Source organism: Dreissena polymorpha, chromosome 7 (genome assembly GCF_020536995.1).
Source record: "Dreissena polymorpha isolate Duluth1 chromosome 7, UMN_Dpol_1.0, whole genome shotgun sequence".
NCBI classification, from domain to species: Eukaryota; Metazoa; Mollusca; class Bivalvia; order Myida; family Dreissenidae; genus Dreissena; species Dreissena polymorpha.
In genome coordinates, this window is record NC_068361.1 from 43,794,575 (window position 1) to 43,811,184 (window position 16,610).

At 35.6% G+C, this 16,610-nt stretch overlaps 2 protein-coding genes across 5 annotated transcripts in view; one reads left to right on the forward strand and one right to left on the reverse strand.

Annotated features, from left to right (window-relative positions):
• Positions 1-909: 909 nt before the first annotated feature.
• LOC127837917 (coiled-coil domain-containing protein 180-like) overlaps positions 910-16,610 on the reverse strand; it is a 103,247-nt gene continuing 87,546 nt past the window's right edge. The window contains exons 38-39 of the mRNA XM_052365372.1: positions 4,236-4,363; positions 910-1,761 (exon numbers count right to left, since the gene is read on the reverse strand). Coding sequence (XP_052221332.1) covers positions 1,633-1,761; positions 4,236-4,363 — 257 coding nt within the window. The 3' untranslated portion in view covers positions 910-1,632. The remainder of the gene's footprint in view (positions 1,762-4,235; positions 4,364-16,610) is intronic.
• On the forward strand, positions 7,331-16,514 carry LOC127837914 (titin homolog). 4 transcript variants are annotated; one of them, XM_052365367.1, is made up of 5 exons: positions 7,331-7,542; positions 10,848-11,023; positions 11,093-11,871; positions 12,315-13,481; positions 15,441-16,514. In XM_052365367.1, exons 1-4 carry the CDS (start codon positions 7,425-7,427, stop codon positions 13,228-13,230), a joined length of 1,989 nt encoding a protein of 662 aa, XP_052221327.1. In that variant the 5' UTR covers positions 7,331-7,424; the 3' UTR covers positions 13,231-13,481; positions 15,441-16,514. The 4 variants fall into 4 exon arrangements, with proteins under 4 accessions (XP_052221327.1, XP_052221328.1, XP_052221329.1 ...); XM_052365368.1 differs by having other exon boundaries at positions 11,201-11,871; XM_052365369.1 differs by having other exon boundaries at positions 11,342-11,871.

Below are 16,610 nucleotides of genomic sequence, written 5' to 3' on the forward strand. Positions count from 1 at the left end.
TTATGAACAAATTATTAACATTACAGAGAAACACATTCGAAATGCAAATGTTCCGGGTGTGAAGAAAAGGATGCGCTGGACATTCTGTTCTAGTTAAACCTTTATACAGAAAGTTGATGCAATGCTGCAATATATTGCAACTCGAAACAGAACTACTTACAAAACACACATGTAAACGCAATATACTTGGGGCACAGCATAAAGAAATTGAACGACTTTTTACAAATGCAATACTCCGAGTTTTTTACGTAAAAAAAGAATGTAAGAAATGGAGACGACGAAAATATGCTGTAGAAATTATGCATTAAGTAAAATTCGCAATTATTTTTTAACACAACGCCGAATTCCTTCGATCTATTTGTGTGTAGACATACATTTGAACAATTTATAACTATAAAGACGCAGAGTCGCCCATAAGAAAGCGTTCTCGTTGAGAGTTCAAGGTCTAGTTGGGTCGCTGATAAAAGAGACACTGAGTCAGAGATGGCAAATATGTTTGTGAACTTCATACAATGTCGCAAGCAAGTTTCAGACCCACAGGTTTAAAGTAAAGTTCACACTTAAATCCACGTTGTAATTATGAACATGTATACATATTGATTGACTCATACATAACTTCCTGGAAAATAACAAAATTTCTTGGCGCTGACTGTTAGTAACCAGCATTTGATATGACGCGAACCATCTTATTATGACTTGATTGGTCATTTTCGGCTCTGGTACTACTTACATGTACCCTGGGTACTCTTAAGTATACTTACATGTATGCCGGGTACGGTAAATATACTAATTTTTAATCTCCTAGGTAAAGTTCACACACGATGTTCAGATGTCAAATCGTGTAAGAATATAACTTTTTGTTCATAGGCTTGTGTCTGTTTAAATATAAAGCAACAAGTATACACCAAATAATTTTTATTTTCAAAACAAACTGGTTGCCCACGTTATTTAAAACGAAATTCATAAATTATCACAGCTATCCTCACGAATGCAGCATTAACTACTTAAATATATAGTATTTATAAATTTTAAGAGGATTATGATTTATTGTTTCCTTATCAAAAAGAAGTTGAACGGTATTTAGTACTGCACTATTTATGCATCATGCATTACATAAACTGTACCACAGACATGTACAAGCAAGCCACTGAAAATGGACGGATATTCAAAAGGATCATTACATTTTTGTATACAATAAACATGAAGGTAAAGTACATATACACTCATCAATAAACATTATGTACGTAGAGTGAAGAGACTCATTTCATGTAAAGGAAGTTACGTTTAGACACTTTAAATTAAATGTAAAAATGAAAAAGAAGTACTTTTAATTTTAAAACAAACAAAGGCAGAACAGTAGCCTATGGTAAATCCTAGTCCAAGAGAATATAATAATAATTACAAACATTTCATTTCTCATCTTTTCCCAACTTCAATATTATATAATAAAATTATTATAGTTATCTCAAGCACAATAAGTTAATGGTTTTCCAATAATAAGTTAATTTGTAAACTTTCTTTATTCCACATATTAAAACAATCTAAACATATTCAATCGTTATGTACAAAGATTTGAAACATTATACCAAATTCACAATAAATATCAAACAACAATGTAAATGTCAATTCATTTTAATAGAGCATTTTCACTTTCTGGACCGAGGTGTTCCAACTATCAGTCCAGCGCTGCTCAGCAACCAGCAGACGCTGCTTCTCCTCTTCTATTTCCTGAAGAGTAGCTTCGAATTTCGCCTTGTACTCCTGGAAAAATAAAACCAATACAATGCATTATCCGTATGCTCTTGGATAAAGCTTACATGTAATTCACTTTTAATATTGTGAATATCTCAACTTTTTAAATCAAAAAGTATCAACTATGAAATTAACTTCATTTTTGTTGTTAACATCCCTGTCTACATAACACTAATGGAAGTTTCATAATACCCAGTGGCCCTGATAAGAGAATGTGGTGAACACTAGTAGCAACATCTGAACTGAGCATGTACACTTTTAAATTTGCCCTATCAGCTCAAATAATAACTATCATATTTACATAAAAGCATAGCAACACTTTTTACAAAATTTGACAATATGGAAAGATGGTACTGCTATTACCCAATAAGATTTTGGCAAGTTGGTACTCCTATTAGACAATAAGACTTCGGCAAGTTTATTCCTATTAATAAGACTATGGCAAGATGGTACACCTTTTATACAATAAGACAATGGCAAGATGGTACACCTATTATACAATAAGATTATAGCAAGATGGCACTCCTACTATACAAGGGGACTATGGCATATGTATTCCTATTACACAATAAGACTATGGCAAGAGGGTATACCTATTATACAATAAGAATATGGCAAGATGATACACCTTTTATACAATAAGACTTTGGCAAGTTGGTACTCCTATTAGACAATAAGACTTTGGCAAGTTTATTGCTATTAATAAGACTATGGCAAGATGGTACACCTTTTATACAATAAGACTATGGCAAGATGGTACACCTTTTATACAATAAGACTTTGGCAAGATTGTACACCTTTTATACAATAAGACTTTGGCAAGATGGTACACCTATTATACAATAAGACTATGGCAAGATGGCACACCTATTATACAATAAGACTATGGCAAGATGGCACTCCTACTATACAATAGGACTATGGCATATGTATTCCTATTACACAATAAGACTATGGCAAGAGGGTATACCTATTATACAATAAGACTTTGGCAAGTTGGTACACCTTTTATACAATAAGACCATGGCAAGATGGTACACCTATTATACAATAAGACTGAGACAAGATGGTACACCTATTACACAATAAGACTTTGGCAAATTTCCTCCTATTATACAATAAGACTATGACAAGAGGGTACACCCATTATACAATAAGACTATGACAAGAGGGTACACCCATTATACAATAAGACTATGACAAGAGGGTACACCCATTATACAATAAGACTATGACAAGAGGGTACACCCATTATACAATAAGACTATGACAAGAGGGTACACCCATTATACAATAAGACTATGACAAGAGGGTACACCCATTATACAATAAGACTATGACAAGAGGGTACACCCATTATACAATAAGACTATGACAAGAGGGTACACCCATTATACAATAAGACCATGGCAAGATGGTACACCCATTATACAATAAGACTGAGACAAGAGGGTACACCCATTATACAATAAGACTTTGGCAAGTTTCCTCTATTATACAATAAGACTATGACAAGATTGTACACCCATTATACAATAAGACTTTGGTAAGATGGAACACCTATTATACAATAAGGCTATGACAAGATGGTAAACCTATTATATAATAAGACATTGTCAAGATGGTACACCTATTACACAATAAGACTTTGGCAAGTTTACTCCTATTACACAATAAGACTTTGACAAGATGGTACATCTGTCATACAATATGACTATGGCAAGATGGTACACCTATTATACAATTAGACTATGACAAGAGGGTACACCTATTAAACACTAAGACTTTGGCAAGATGGTACACCTATTAAATTAGGCTATGACAAGATGGTTAACCTATTATACAATAAGACTTGGCACGATGGTACACCTATTATACAATATGACTATGGCAAGATGGTACACCTATTACACAATAAGACTAAGGCAAGATGGTACACCTATTATACAATAAGACTAAGGCAAGATGGTACACCTATTATACAATAAGACTATTACACTAAGGTACCCTATTCACAATGAGGCAATGGCAAGCTAACTTTTTTTTAAATTAGACTATGTCAATATGATTATCCTATTATACAATAAGGCTATTTCAATATAGTATGCATATTACACAATAAGACAATGGCAAGATGGTGCTCCTATTTTACAATAAGTCAATGGTAATATGGACTCCTGTAATACAATCAGACTATGACTGGATGGTAAACCTATTATACAATTAGAATAAACAAGATGATTCACCTATTACACCATTAGACAAATATGGACCTAATAATGGTACTCATACTACACATTTACACTGGTATGGCATAATGGCACAGCTATTATACAATAAGAGACTTTAACAGCACTGTACCCCATTAAACTTGTAGACTACATGTATGCCGTGATGTTAAAGCTCATACAAAATTAGACACTGTCAAGGGTTCATAAATAAATTAAAGTTCAAAAGTAGGATGGCGCAATCCTGTACATTACCAGGTATGCCTGGTCCCTGGTCGTCATGGTGGCGCTGTGTCCCAGGCTAGTCTTGGCTGTGGTGACTGAGGCTGTGGTCTGCACCTTGGCAGGCTTCTCTCCGGCCACTAGCTCGTTGTTTGGGATGCCTGAATGGTGGAATACAGTTGAGAAAAACAACTTACAGTTGAGGAATACAACTTACAGTTGAGGAATACAACTTAAGAGTTGTTGAATGCAGTTGTGGAATATTGCTAAGGGTAATGTTTTAAACACTGATTGTTTATAATTAACCCCCTTTGTTTCAAATAAATCTATTTTTAGTCTAGCGACCTTGACCTTGGAGATATTGACGTAATTCTTTTATGAGACACACTGTCCCATGATGGTGAACAAATGTGCCAAATCATTTTAAAATCTCACAATGAACGACAAAGTTATGGCCCGGACAAGCTCATTTATGGCCTATTTTTTACCTTTGAACTCAAAGTGTGACCTTGACCTTGGAGATATCAACATAATTCTTTTGCGGGACACACCGTCTAATGATGGTGAACAAACGTGCCAAATAATTTTAAAATCTCACAATGAACGACAAAGTTATGGCCCGGACAAGCTTGTTCTGCCCGCCCGCCAGCACGCCGACATTCGCCAACCTAAATAACCAGTTTTCGGAAAACCTGGTTAAAAATAATTAAATTTAGGCATATTTACCCGTAGTCAGATACTGCTAACCTCACCTTGAGGTTGTTTGTCCAAGGGTTTGAGGTGGATTTTACACTAATGTGCTTCTGTTACATATTAAGTATATTTATTTTATTTATATTATATTTATTTATATTTTTCTGGTTCCATGTTATTGTTTCCAGACAAGCTTTCAGCACATTGACCAAAAAACAGTGCAAAAAGGCATTTAACAGTACTGTTGGAATGGCAGTTTATATGAAACCAAAACATTCGCATGTTTTAAAGGTAAATTGTGAATACTAATTTAAATACTTTTCTGAAAAAAAAAATCAGGATAGGGAACAACAATAACATTTACAAATGCACAGAATGCAATATGGTAGTATTTCTAAACAAGGCTTTTTGTAAAACATGCATGCCCCCCATATGGGCTGTCAGTTGTAGTAACGTAGCAGCCATTGTGTGAATACTTTTTTTGTCACTGTGTTTTTGACCTAGTGACCTGAAAATCAATAGGGGTCATCTGCCAGTCATGATCAATGTACCTATGAAGTTTCATGATCCTAGGCCTAAGCATTCATTTCTTGAGCTATCATCCGGAAACCATTTTACTATTTCAAGTCACTGTGACCTTGACCTTTGACCTAGTGACCTGAAAATCAATAGGGGCCATCTGCAAGTCATGATTAATGTACAATGTACCTATGAAGTTTCATGATCCTAGGCCTAAGCATTCTTGAGGTTATCATCTGGAAACCATCTGGTGCAAAACATGTGCAAAACAATATACCCCCTCTTCTTCGAAGGGGAGCATTATAAGTAATTCAAACAATTTAGTTACATGCAAAAGCATTGTTAATTGTTAACAGAACTTCACTTTCAGTTTCGCAAGGTTCTCAGAAAGTCCCCGGGAAGCATGTTTTATGCATGAATGCGCGAATGATGCGATTAAACGTTGCACTGTATTGTATTGCAATCAATCTAAATTTATATTCACTTGTCAATAAATGGCCTCATTTTATGTTTGAATTAATGTTAATATTTATTTAATTATATTGGATTATCGGACATAAATGCACATTAGAAAAGCGGTAAGTATACAGTTAATTGATACACACTTTTGTTTTTTAATTTCACACCCCTGAAAACAAAATACACACCATGGGTAATTTTTTTGGATAAATGAATGCAACACTGTGTGAAACAATTAGATTTGCCGGCGTTAAATTGCTTTCAAGGGATTGCTTTTGTTCGCCCCGTTTTTCATGGGATGGTTTTTGTCTGCCCCTGTTTTTTCATGTGAGGGTTTTTGTCCGCTCACTATGAAAATGACGGGACGGTTTTTGTCTGTATTCCGTCATTAACACCTTATTGTAGGCAAACCTCTAAAAAGAACCATTTTACTGAAACCTCTACAATATTCACTATATAAATACAATTAACCAAACTTGTTATTTACGGAAACCTTCAGTACCCATCTTGAAAGCTACATTTAAAAATAAACAAGAATAAAATTAAAGAAAGAAAAAAAGTAACCCTCAACTGGACTTGAACCACTGACCCTTGGAGTTAAATTTGAACACTTAGACCACTGGCACTGGGTCATCCATGCTCATACAATGAGTGATGCATTTTATACTATAAATAAGCAATCCTGAAAGAGTCACAAAATATACCGACAACAACAGAACTCTTGACATTATTAAATCGTTTCTCATTTCAATGCTTGATAATTTTCTGGATTTTAAAATGTCAAAAGATGCAAATAGTGGATATTTTAGAGCATGGTAATTGTTCAGGGATACTGTTTTCTCAGAAATATCATAACTACAAAGAAAATTTATGAATCTGAAACAAAAATTAATTTACCAAAACGTGAAAATGTCCCTTTAATCGGACACCCACTGACTCAGATGCTCAAATGAACGTTTTTGTACTTAGTGCCGCTAGATGTCTACGACGATCTTCATTTAATTTAAATCCGAAATCATTTCATGATTTAACTTCAACTTGCCATGAAACTAAAATATGATACATGAAACAGCAAAAATATACCTTTTGCCACCAACATTGAGATGAATAATTTCTCCGGGCATCTGTTTCGTTATTAAAATACAACTATAATTAGTAAACGCTTAGGTTTTACTTTAAATAGCAGCTGAGCATAGGATTATTTATAGGTTAAATTAATTCTTAACTTATACCGGAAGTTGACATTAACATTCATTGAACCAAAACCTTATAGGTTACACACCTCTTACTATACAATACAAGGCAATACAACGACATAATTAAAGCTTTATTTATTTATTTTATATATATAATTAAAACATTTCGTATTATCTTAATTGGAAATACCGAAAATGTTTACAGTAAAAAAAACTCATATATATATAAAAAAAAATCACTGTATCTGTCACGTGACCATTTCCATGTCATCACTTAGCAACTGCCCGAAGTTACAAGAGCGGGAGTGAAAGCGCAATATTTAAAATTGCATTTATTTAAGCATGCTTTGATAAAATGGGGAATAAATGCTGTGGAAGTCGTTCCATCCGGACTTCTTCTAAGGAAAAACGGACATTGAAGAAAAATGAAGAACATTCGTTGAATTCGTCGTCCTTAAATGAGCACCATGCAGGTAGGGAGAATTGAAATTACAAAGGCGTTAGAAGTTTTTTTGTCTTTTTTATTGTAATACGAACAAATGGTGTTTGGCAAGCTTAAATGATATACAAAAAACTCATTTGTCAAAACCCACACTATATAAACATCATTTTGCGTACGTACAATTAACTTTAGTTTACAAAGAAACTGATCAATCCCACACAAAAACAATCATCTGTCTGATCTGATCCCGGGGGGGGGGGGGGGGTAACTTCCTATATACATGTGTATAGAGGTGTGCCGATTTTATGGGTTGTGTTTTTCGACTAAAATTATCAATATGGGTATGGTTTTGAGCATCTAAGTATCGATATGGGTATTGAAATCATAAATTTGCTTGTATATAAATGCATATCTAAAGATTTGAAAGTATCAGTATCAAAATGGGTATGATAATTGTCATTCTTGTATATAAATGGGTATCAAAAAGTAAATTTCAGTAGCGAAAAAGATGCAGTAACTCCGGGCAGTAACTGGTCCCCCCCCCCCCCCCCCGGGATCTGATTGTGATTTCAATTTCAAAGCAAGTCCTTGCAAAAGTGTGTAGATCTATTAAAATATTGAACTTATTGGGTTCCCAATTTATATAATGATTTAAATTTGTAACATGTAATCATTAAGTACCATTCTTTGTTTCATATAAAAGGCTTGTACTCATGTTTCGGTATCAAGTAATAAACTATTGGCTTGCTTGGTTCAACTGCTAATTTTGATGACTGTAAATAAGGTGCAGATATAAAGGTAGTTATTTGTTAACTCTTAGTCCATGAAAGAAAAGAAGAAAATTCAGAAGCTGACTTAGAGATTAGAGCTCAGACTTACTATTTGCCTCCCTTTTGGGGAATAGGCATTTTATAAATATTCAAGCCCCCAAGGTTGTGTCAGCCTGACACTTAATACTCAGGGATAATACTGTTTCTTGGTGCATTTATAAAGAAGTCATTTATAGACATTTTTAGACACTGCATCATGAATATTTATAAACTGTGTGGTTTGTTGTTTAGATTGCTGTTGATTAATTAATTGAAACAAAATGAAATAGATTCTGTTTATTGTAGATGATCATAAGTGGAGAGATTTTGTAAGTTTTGTTTATAGTTACTATTAACATGTTTATGAATTGCTTGGTTACAAACGTTAACCTGTTGATTGTTATTATTTAATATCATGGGTCAGCGTTTGATATAATTGATAGTCTAACTGTCAGTGACAACTTCATATTTTTTTCAATGACTCCATACAAGCTTAACAAATGTAAGTCTTATCGAACCAGTTCAATATCTCTTTATTTCTTTATAGGGCCGTCCATAAAGTATGTCACTCAAGGTTTGACCATTTTTTTATTGCGCATCTAGCTAGAGGAATCATGAAAAAAAATCAGGAGATACATATAACAATCTCATTTGACATAAAATTATTTAAAATATTTCACATTTTTATCTCGGCTGTTGTCGAAGAAAACCTGAGGTATTGTCATAGCCAGCTTTTCATCCACGTCTGCTAAAATCTTGACATTTTGCTCTAAAATCAAAGTGCTTCCACCTACAACTTTGAAACTTCATATGTAGATGCACATTGATGAGTTCTACACGCCACACCCATTTTCGGGTCACTAGGTCCAAGGTCAAGGTCACTGTGACCTCTAAAAAAATTAATTCTGACCAGCTTTTATTTATTCAAAACTGCAACTGCAGCCGAGCGTTGGCACCCTTATGCAATGCTCTTGTTATGTCCCCCATCACTATAGTGTATATATATTGTGTTTGCCCTGTCTGTTGGTTTGTTTGTTTGTTTGAGTCAAACTTTAACATTTTCCGTTACTTTTGCAATATAGAAGATAGCAACTTCATATTTGGTATGCATGCGTATCTTGAGTGGTGAAAGGTCAAGGTCATCCTTTAAGGTCAAAGGTCAAATCATACAGCTTCAAAGCGGCGCAGAAAGGAACATAGTGTTTCTGACAAACATATCTTGTTGTCGTTTCTTTTATTCTTGTTTAATACTGGATCTACTTAAATCTAATGTTTGTATTTATCAATTTAAGGCATTAAATTACAAACTTTAAAAAATGCCAAAATCTGTGAAAAGGTCGCTTTATGAGGTTTCAATGACAATTTAGATGGCACTTTATATAACACAGGTAAGAAAATGTTATAATTTGGAATGTTTTTATATACATTTTCAGCTTAGTATATATACAACTGGTCTTGCTAGAACATTATCAAAGCATGCAAACTTCGTGTTTTATTTTACTGTTAAATACCCGCAATATGCGCCCCATTAATTGGTGTCAGGATCTTTTCCATTTCCATAATGATTGAGAATTCTTATATGCAGTATGTCAATTTTTACTTTTCCCTCTCAAACAAATATTAAAAGTTTTTATATTGGAGTCACTATATCTGTTGGTTTGTTATTCCTCAAAAATTGTTGTAAGTTTGTAGAGCAAACTACTTCAACATTTCTCGAGGGATTGATTTGAAACTTGAAATTTTATCATACCTTGAAATTGAAATGTACAAGGCACAATTTTCATGTGCAGTGATCAATTTATTCCCAAATTATGTGCGTTTGAACTTGGCCATGACTGCCATTAAAAATTTATGAGTTTATGAAGTAAACGTCTTCCTTGTAAACAATAGAATTAAAAGTTGAAACAATTTATCATGGTGAAGTTAGGGGGGGGGGGGGGGGGGGGGGGGCAAGACAAACTTTAAATGAGCAGTTTAAGGAACTTTTTCCTGGGTTATGTGCCCTTAATATTGGCCATGAGCATGGCTGCAATCTAAAATTTTATAAATTTGTAGACTGAACTACTTATACATTTGGTAAGTGATTCAATTGAAACTTCAAAAATGTCATCAACATGAAGTATAGATATACAAGACAAAAGTTTCTCCCACAGTGATTCACTGATTCTGAGCTAATTGCCCTTGAATTTAGTCATCGACATGGCTGCCAATTTCTGTGAAAAATGCTGTGCTGGAATATTATTCACATTTCTATAAAGCTCTAGTTTATTAGCATATGATATTAGTATGTTAGTTACAGTAACTGTATTCTAACGAAAGTAAAGTTGTTGTCACAATGGATATGGTATCCGCCTAGCAAACAGGTTCCATCCTCATTGTGGGCATGCTCTTTAGATCCCTCCCATACACATAAAGTACTGGTTCTACCCAGGCAGCAGACTCTAGAGTGTTGCAATAGACTGTTCATCCAATAGAACTTAACTAAAATAGGTTTAAACTAAAATAAGGTAATGTCGATCATCTTCAGCTCCTTCCAAAGATGTTGATTTACCATCAAGCCATATCTCCGAGCCATCAAACAGTGAACTGTCCACTAGGGACAACAGAATACCAAACACTCAACCAGATGAAGGGCCAGAGATAACCGCAGATGACAACAAGACCAAGGATTACAAACAGACCAAAGATGACAACAAGACAGAGGTTTACAAACAGACCACAGATGACAACAAGACCAAGTATTACAAACAGACCACAAATGACAAGACAGAGGATTACAAACAGACCACAGATGACAATAAGACCGAGGATTACAAACAGACCATATATGACAACACAACCAAGGATTACAAACAGACCAAAGATGACAACAAGATAGAGGATTACAAACAGACCACAGATGACAACAAGACCAAGGATTACAAAAAGACCAAATATGACAACAAGACCAAGGATTACAAACAGACCACAAATGACAACACAACCAAGGATTACAAACAGACCAAAGATGACAAGACCAAGGATTACAAACAGACCACAGATGACAACAAGACCAAGGATTACAAACAGGCCAAAGATGACAACAAGACCAAGGATTACAAAAAGACCACATATGACAACAAGACCAAGGATTACAAACAGACAAAAGATGATAACAAGACCAAGGATTACAAACAGACCAAAGATAACAACAAGACCAAGGATTACAAACAGACCACATATGACAAGACCGAGGATTACAAACAGACCAAAGATGACAACATAACCAAGGATTACAAACAGACCAAAGATGACAAGACCAAGGATTACAAACAGACCACAGATGACAACAAGACCAAGGATTACAAACAGGCCAAAGATGACAACAAGACCAAGGATTACAAAAAGACCACATATGACAACAAGACCAAATATTACAAACAGACCATAGACGACAACACAACCAAGGATTCGGAACAACCCAAGGATTACAAACAGAACACAGACCACAACACAACCAAGGATTCCGTTAAAGACGATGATTGCATAGTCTCCTTGTTGGAGAGCCCGAGGTCTTTAGCAGCCACTTGCAAGACAGAAGATGTAATGCTAGGAGAGCAAGACTACAGAAAGTATATGAAGAATTAATACAGAAATCACAAGAAACGTTTGATACAAGTATCCTTTTTGGTGATAAATACCAGACAAATGTGACACCCAAAGATCAAAGTAAACATCTTGAAAGCTACTCAGAATTAAAGAATGAAGACAAAGATGATAATAGCAAAAACGAGATTTGTGACAAAAGAAAATCAAAAGACATCCCACTTTCTAATGTCACGTCTATAACTCACTCTGAAAAACTAGAAGAACATACAAAACAATATAATAAAGACTTTGAAGACACTCATACAACTAAACAACCCAAGGATTACAAACAGAACACAGACCACAACACAACCAAGGATTCCGTTAAAGACGATGATTGCATAGTCTCCTTGTTGGAGAGCCCGAGGTCTTTAGCAGCCACTTGCAAGACAGAAGATGTATATGCTAGGAGAGCAAGACTACAGAAAGTATATGAAGAATTAATACAGAAATCCCAAGAAACGTTTGATACAAGTATCCTTTTTGGTGATAAATACCAGACAAATGTGACACCCAAAGATCAAAGTAAACATCTTGAAAGCTACTCAGAATTAAAGAATGAAGACAAAGATGATAATAGCAAATACGAGATTTGTGACAAAAGAAAATCAAAAGACATCCCACTTTCTAATGTCACGTCTATAACTCACTCTGAAAAACTAGAAGAACATACAAAACAATATAATAAAGACTTTGAAGACACTCATACAACTAAATTTTGTTGTCCATGCCCCGGGCTGGTCTCCTTGAAGTTAAAACTACAGAAAACTACACAGGAATTGAGACACATTCCTAACATCGACAATGAAATCACTCTTCAAGATATTGAATTTGAAGATGACCAGCTTGAATCTACAAAGTTAGACGACTTGTTGAGACCAGACAATACTGAAGAAAAGCCTGATACAGAAAAGTATATCACAGACAATGACTATTTATCTAATGATGATGATACAAGGGAAAGTGTGTCAGGAGAGGAGTCTGAGCTAGAGAAACTAAGCAAGACAGATGACGTTAAATCAAAACCTGAGCAAATCAAAGCATGGAAGAATCTTGCTATGAAACCAAGTGTTCAGATGAACCGCATCAAACTTGAGCAGTTTATGAAATATAACAGAAAGCCACAGTTGAAAATCATAGAAAGACTCCGTGTAGAGGATAATGATATTAAAAGAAACACTCTCAGTCCAATCAACAAGAAATACAAGTCCGGAACATTGGAGAACCTTAAAAAGAAGCGACAAATCTCTTACAAAAAAAGAAACACAGAGAAGAGGTTGTGAAAAAAGAGATTGAGAAACTTAAGTTCAGAATGACAAATGAGCATGCCACAGAGGACTTGCCAAGACCAGCTTCACCTGCTCATAGAGATCACAGTCCAGGTCCTGCTACCAGAGCCAACTTCTTTGCTGATCAAAGTGGCGCTAGCGGATCCCAATAATCAAACTCTGGAAAAGTCAACTATGTTGTGTTCACCAGTACTGGACAACATTTACATAAGTGTGTCGACCACATGCAATTTCAGCAAAAGCTGGTATGTAAAATTTTTGTTTTGCCTGTGTTGTTTATCTAGTTAATAATCTTACAGATGTATAAATATATCAATTAATTTTTATTCAAACAAGGGCTGTTTGTAAAACATGCATGCCCCCAATATGGGTCCTCCGGTGTAGTGACAGCCATTGTGTGAATATGTTTTTTGTCACAGTGACCTTGACCTTTGACCTAGTGACCTGAAAATCTGTAGGGGTCATCTGCCAGTCATGATCAATGTAACCTATGAAGTTTCATGATCCTAGCCATAAGCTTTCTTGAGTTATCATCCAGAAACCATTTTACCATTTCGGGTAACCGTGACCTTGACCTTTGACCTAGTGACCTGAAAATCAATAGGGGTCATCTGCGAGGCATGATCAATCTACCTATTAAGTTTCATGATCCTAGAAATATGCGTTCTTGAGTTATCATCCGGAAACCATTTTACTATTTCGGGCATCTGCGAGTTATGATCAATGTACCTATGAAGTTTTATGATCGTAGCCATTAGCGTTCTTGAGTTATCATCCGGAAACCATTTTACTATTTCAGGTCACCGTGACCTTGACCTTTGACCTTGTGACCTGAAAATCAATAGGGGTCATCTGCCGAGTCATGATCAATGTACCTTATGAAGTTTCATGATCCTAGGCATAAGCGTTCTTGAATTATCATCCGGAAACCATTTTACTATTTTGGGTCACTGTGACCTTGACCTTTGACCTAGTGACCTGAAAATCAATAGGGGTCATCTGCCAGCCATTATCAATCTACATACAAAGTTTCATGATCCTAGGGCATAAGCGTTCTTGAGTTATCATCCGGAAACCATTTTACTATTTCGGGTCACTGTAACCTTGACCTTTGACCGTGTGACCTGAAAATCAATAGGGGTCATTTGCCAGCCATTATCAATCTACCTACAAAGTTTCATGATCCTAGGCATAAGCGTTCTTGAGTTATCATCCGGAAACCATTTTACTATTTCAGGTCACCTTGACCTTTGACCTTGTGACCTGAAAATTAATAGGGGTCATCTACGAGTCATGATCAATGTACCTATGAAGTTTCATGATCCTAGGCATAAGTGTTCTTGAATTATCAACCGGAAACCATTTTACTATTTCGGGTCACCTGTGACCTTGACCTTTGACCTAGTGACCTGAAAATCAATAGGGGTCATCTACCAGCCATTATCAATCTACCTACAAAGTTTCATGATCCTAGGCATAAGCTTTCTTGAGTTATCATCCGGAAACCATTTTACTATTTTGCGTCACTGTGACCTTGACCTTTGACCTAGTGACCTGAAAATCAATAGAGGTCATCTGCGAGTCATGATCAATCTACCTATCAAGTTTCATGATCCTAGACCTAAGCGTTCTTGAGTTATCATCCGGAAACCATTTTACTATTTTGGGTCACTGTGACCTTTGACCTAGTGACCTGAAAATCAATAAGGGTCATCTGCGAGTCATGATCAATCTACCTATCAAGTTTCATGATCCTAGGCCTAAGCGTTCTTGAGTTATCATCCGGAAACCATTTTACTATTTCGGGTCACCGTGACCTTAACCTTTGATCTAGTGACCTCAAAATCAATAGGGGTCATCTGCGAGTCATGATCAATGTTTCTATGAAGTTTCATGATCCTAGGCCCAAGCGTTCTTGAGTTATCATCCGGAAACCACCTGGTGGACGGACGGACAGACGGACCGACAAACCGACATGAGCAAAGCAATATACCCCGTCTTCTTCGAAGGTGGGCATAAAAATAAAACCACCAATTAAAAGGCTAATATATTAAAAAAGTACTTAATGTATACTCAAATTTTATTTAAAGTCTAAACCTGCTTAAATTTGTTATAAGTTAAATAGAATTTCCTTTATCCAGGTTCAAACAATCTTAATCATGTTTTTAAAGCATTCAAAATGCTCAATCATTTTCATCCCACAGGACAGTTTTAATAAAAACCACAACTCACCCAGGCCACCCACAAAACCACCCATAAAGATGACTATGTTTGAGAAAATCAAAATAAAACAAGAAGCAAAGGAAATAGCTTTGGCTATGAGACGAGATGCCACAAATGAGATACAGAGGCATCAACAAACTGAGAAAAGTCCTCTTCAGCCTTTACAGCGACAGACAGTTGCAGATCAAGTTAACGCATTTGACGACAGAACGGTGCAATAAAATGGATCTGGAAGCTGCTTTGCTGAATTTTTTTTTAGACACAGCAAATGATGAAAAAAGTTGGGTTTAAACACTGAAGAAAGACAGTACCAAGCCACTCAGGATGTTTCTAGACAAAAAGCTGTAAGACAAATATGGGACAAATATACCACAGAAGAATAGGACTATGCTGTTCAAGAACAGAGGAAGTGTTCAAATAAAGCCAGTGCGGGTCCAAACACTGAGCAGACTGATCCAGGAGTATTGACTGAGAACCAGCCATTACTGTTACCTGCAACCAGAAGTGAGCAATCAAGACAGCCATTACTGTTACCTGCAACCAGAAGTGTGCAATCAAGACCATCTAATGACAACACCACAAGACCAGGTGAATGGACCAAGGACCAACCATTACTGTTACCTGCCAACAGGAAGGTGCAATCAAGACCGTATGACACTAGGAATAGTTCACCAAGATTCCCTTATATCAGCCTTATATCAGCAACCAACCAGCTTCTCAGGTTCCTTGTGCCACAAAAGACTTAAATAGACTTACCAATGACTCTATGCTAGCCAAGCGACCGCCATTTTCGTTTTCGACTGAGTTATCATTGGCTAATTTCAAACAATCAAAGCCAAGCCCTAGCAAGGCTATGTCTTTGCCAACCCTAGAGAGAACAGTAATTGAGAGGCATGGCCCACCAAAGAAGGCAGACTCGACACTCCTTCCAAATATCTATGACTCTCACAATATGACCTCAGATGAACTTGAGGAATTAAAAGATCCAGATCCTTTACAGAGACAAATGACATTTATGGATATGAAATATCAAAAATAAATATACTTATAAATTATGTAATTTTATGTTTTTTCCAATTAAAATGTAATTAAAAGTTCTGTTATTATGTTTTATTTTTATATTTTGATGTGTATCTGTTATTAAAATGAAA

Coding starts and splice junctions, on each gene's coding strand:
- LOC127837914 (XM_052365366.1), top strand. CDS start 7,425: ATGGGGAATAAATGCTGTGGAAGTCGTTCCATCCGGACTTCTTCTAAG. Junction 7,543..10,847: donor CTTAAATGAGCACCATGCAG/GTAGGGAGAATT, acceptor GATCATCTTCAG/CTCCTTCCAAAGATGTTGAT. Junction 11,872..12,314: donor TCCTTGTTGGAGAGCCCGAG/GTCTTTAGCAGC, acceptor GGAGAGCCCGAG/GTCTTTAGCAGCCACTTGCA.